At 46.3% G+C, this 3,649-nt stretch overlaps 2 protein-coding genes across 5 annotated transcripts in view; one reads left to right on the forward strand and one right to left on the reverse strand.

Annotated features, from left to right (window-relative positions):
* Positions 1-6: 6 nt before the first annotated feature.
* Positions 7-3,640, reverse strand: DNALI1 (dynein axonemal light intermediate chain 1). Of its 4 annotated transcripts, XM_035895505.1 has the most exons (5): positions 3,377-3,640; positions 3,153-3,260; positions 2,713-2,891; positions 2,265-2,429; positions 7-752 (listed from the first exon to the last, which is right to left on the reverse strand). In XM_035895505.1, exons 2-5 carry the CDS (start codon positions 3,241-3,243, stop codon positions 717-719), a joined length of 471 nt encoding a protein of 156 aa, XP_035751398.1. In that variant the 5' UTR covers positions 3,244-3,260; positions 3,377-3,640; the 3' UTR covers positions 7-716. The 4 variants fall into 4 exon arrangements, with proteins under 4 accessions (XP_035751398.1, XP_035751400.1, XP_035751399.1 ...); XM_035895507.1 differs by lacking the exon at positions 3,153-3,260; XM_035895506.1 differs by having other exon boundaries at positions 2,713-3,220.
* SNIP1 (Smad nuclear interacting protein 1) overlaps positions 3,356-3,649 on the forward strand; it is a 3,667-nt gene continuing 3,373 nt past the window's right edge. The window contains exon 1 of the mRNA XM_035895516.1: positions 3,356-3,360. Within this exon, the coding sequence (XP_035751409.1) occupies positions 3,356-3,360 (5 nt within the window). The remainder of the gene's footprint in view (positions 3,361-3,649) is intronic.

The following is a 3,649-nucleotide window of genomic DNA, read 5'->3' on the forward strand; positions in this document are numbered from 1 at the left end:
CGCTTTTTGGAGCCTTTCACGTGACTACAGCGAATCATCGGCCCCATGTCCGCTTGCTACGTATCGCCGGTTACACAGGTGCCTCAGGTAAAGACTTTGTCTGCTTCCACCGAGAAGCAGTGCTGGGAATGGTGTCGCACCCCTTTGTTTCGTTAGAAATAACCACGCAGAGAGCTTCGGCCTTGCTCATCCTAGGTGGCTGCTGAGGGGTCTGGCAGGGGGGTTGATGTGCAGTTAGCACCAACTTGCTCGTGCTCAAGGCAATGCCCTCCAAACTCCTGTCCAAGAACTACCTGGAATTTGATTCTTAGTGAGTGTGACTTGTATTTATTGTTGACACTTCGGATATTGTTTCTGCATCTTCTACAACATTTGCAAAGTAATAATATTAGAGAGATGCTTGCACATAGAAACGTTTATTAGTTGATTGCTTTGAAGGTCATCCAGCATATTACCAACAGGCAGGTCCCAGACAGGGTCGCTATTCAAGGAGCTGAATGCTGAGACGGCATTGAAAGAGGGTGCAGTAATTAGTGAAGCTCTTGAATTTCAACTCTTCAAGAGAAAAAGAAAAAGAAAGAATACAGTTATGCTGCCTTCAGTTACCAGTAAGTGAAAATTCAAGACTGTTTTATGAAGACAAATCTTTGTCACTAATTGCAAACTTCTTGCTCTGACAGCTCTTCTGAGCACTGCCTGGAGGACAGCAAAAAAATCTACTTATTCGGTGCAATGATGCTTTCAAGTTGGGCCTGAAAAACAAATGAGACAGTAAGTCAAATTAGATTCAACCTAAAAACCAAACACACATTGCTGGAAAGTGATAAATGGTCTGTAAAATATTCAAAGTGAGGAGCTGAGGGATGCTGCAATACTTCAAGAGAAGCGGGCCAGGGTTTTTTTTCCCCTAGAGATTCCATTCCTTACTGCATGTTTTATAAATTAGCTTCTCATTCTTGGCATACACGCTTGCTGCGTTCTGAGAAGAAAAGAGCTGGCCTTGGTTCCGTACAATAAAGACTCAATGTAAAGCACTGAAGAGGAAATTAAATCAGAGCTGTTGAAACGGTGGTCTGAATTCTCTGACTCCAGGCTGGACTGTGCTAGCTAAAGTAAATATTTGGCGCTCTTGCTTTTGGAACATTGCTGACTCTGGGACAGAAGTAGCCAGGAACAGCAGTTTTCTCAGTTCCTGAGACAAGTTGACGCCCAATTAGTAGATTGATTGGCGAGCTACCCACGCTTAGGGAGCGCATAGTGCGCAAAGCTTCCAGGACGCTGATTGTCCTCTCCCTGGGGCTGCCATCAAAATAAACGCCAGCAGCGGTACATACACAGCTGTCGGAACACTTGCACTTCAGGGAAGAAGCACGGATTCAGTGGCAACGCGTATTTGATCTAACAGTTATTCCATTTTGTGCCCTAAAACATTTCAAGGTGGCCTGAAGACATGAATGGTTTAGAAAGGAGGAACTGTAGGAACAGTGAAGTTAGGGAAAGCGGCTCCGCGCAGAGGAAACATCCTCAGCTGTAGCCAGAAACGTTTACGTTGTTTGTGGTAGCCTATGGTTTTTTCTTGACTTGAAAAATGTGGGATTTTTCCCTTTCAAAAGCAAAGTAAGGAGCAGAAGCTCTGTTCTCACCAAAGCAGCATGCACAACATTGCTCCTGTAATTAAGTAGCACTTCCTGCGCACGCACACAATTGTTCTTACTCGGTAATATTTAACATTCAGTGGTGTGTCTTGTTACCAGAGAGTCAGCTTTAATGGCCCACAGCAAGGAAAGAAACCATCGTCATTTGCCTCTGCTAGATTTCCTGTTCTGTCGCTGGGAGGGGCGCTGACTTGTTGCAACCTTACGAGTTACACAGAAACAGATTCCAGGGGTGTCGGTCCAGTTTGAAGCCTCTGCGTTTGGGGTTCAGTGGCACGCGCCGGCTCTTCTCCATTTTCTGAACAAATTCTGGTCTCTCCCTGGGGTGTACGACCAGAATTCAATTAATCTGACCCCCTGCTTGCAGCATCGCGTTTACTAGTGATGGCCAATTACTGATGGCCACTGCACGAGGAAGTGGAGAACGCAAAAGCACGGCCTTCCCCTTTCTTTGAGAATTTAAAGAAAAGTGGAACACCAATACAGATGTGTCACAAATGTAACGCTTCTAAAACTGCAAGGAGAAAATTATTTTTGGATCTTTCTAATGGCAAAACGAGAACCCTTACCATTGCTGTTTGGAATTGCGTTGGGGTTTTTTTTACTGACCTTCAGCTGTTGATTCGTTCGTTTCAGGAACTGAACCTCCTCGGCATGTTTCTTCTCTTCCGTCTGCCGCCTTTCATTCTCACGTTTTTCAATAGCTTCACATTTAGCTTTCTGTTCACTCACTTGTCTTTCCAGCTCCCGCTTTTCCTCCTCTAGCTCGGCGATCTTGGAAAAGAAGACAGATCTCTCAACTATTCTTTGTTAATCAAGTTTCAGTTAAGATGGGACAAAGCTTTATGTTTCCAGTCTCTACAGTGTTCCACATCAGATACTTTACGAAGAGCAATTAAGCCCTAGGAAAACAGTAAGCCAAGTATTTTGATGATCTTTACTGCCATCCAGTGGAAATAGCAAATTTTATGTGAAATCAGTTATTTCTGTGTAATATCCTGATGCATATATATCATGTGCAGAAAAATGACGTGATGTGGTTAATAGCCCAACTTACTCTTTTTTCCGTGTCAGATTTGCCTTGCTCAGCTTGTAGTGCCTTCCGCATGCCAAAGGCAACGCTGCTCTCGTACAACGTCTGGTAAGCAGCAATTGTCATTTGGATTTCATCCCTGACTCGAAGCAGCAACAGTCCTCGCTCCGCACAGTTAATTGTAGTTTCGCGGATCAATTCATCTTTAAAGAAAAGGTGCAACAATCTAGTCAGAGATTGTACGTTCATCTGGGAATGCTGGGTACGCACAGGGTCCAGAGCTCGTTGGCTTTTACCTAGAGACAGTCACAATCTCTGTTGTCGTTACGTTAGAGCTATAGCACCGAGTGCTGGCAGATAAAGGCAGAGCGGTGGTACGGAGCCTGTGCTAACTACCGTGATACTGATCCACTAAAGCTGTCAGAGCAAACACCTGAAAATGGGTAATGATTTTTTGCAGTTACCAGAAAGCCTCCAGAAGAGTTGGGAGCCTCCAGAGGAATTGTGCTCGAGCCAACGACAATCGCTTGCACTGGAAGACCAACACCACCTCATCAGGGTGCGTAAGAGTGCTTCACCGTTAGAGATAGTGTTTTAAGTTATTTCAAATAAACTGCTGGGGTTCAGTACAACCTAGAGAATTTTAAGCTTCTTTGCATCTTTAACCATGACGTATGTGTAAGCATACCTTTACAACACGTCTTCTGCGTGTCAGCTCAGCTTACGACCCCGTAAGCCGCTCTGTGTGGAAGCTGAGGGCTCAGGCGGGTGTTCAGGGCGCTGAGCGGCTGGAGGCCGGCAGGGAAGGCGAGCACAGTGTGGCTGCTGGAAGCCCAACCCTTGCCCCGCGCGGCCTCCCCGGCCCGACCAGGGTTGCATTAAACCTTCTGGAAGGAGGCGCGCTGAGGGGGACGGGGCTTTGGGGGCCGCAGCTCGTCGGGGCGAGGGTGGGGAGCGGGGA

Source organism: Egretta garzetta, unplaced genomic scaffold (genome assembly GCF_000687185.1).
Source record: "Egretta garzetta isolate BGI_Z169 unplaced genomic scaffold, ASM68718v1 scaffold66, whole genome shotgun sequence".
In the NCBI taxonomy this organism is placed as follows: Eukaryota; Metazoa; Chordata; class Aves; order Pelecaniformes; family Ardeidae; genus Egretta; species Egretta garzetta.

Bases quoted from the DNA above. Each gene is read 5' to 3' on its own strand.
- DNALI1 (XM_035895505.1), bottom strand. From the start codon at position 3,243: ATGAGGTGGTGTTGGTCTTCCAGTGCAAGCGATTGTCGTTGGCTCGAG. The intron at 2,892-3,152 runs GTAACTGCAAAA...TTTTCTTTAAAG, and splicing joins ACTCTTCTGGAGGCTTTCTG to ATGAATTGATCCGCGAAACT. The intron at 753-2,264 runs GTCAGTAAAAAA...TTTGTTTTTCAG, and splicing joins GAACGAATCAACAGCTGAAG to GCCCAACTTGAAAGCATCAT.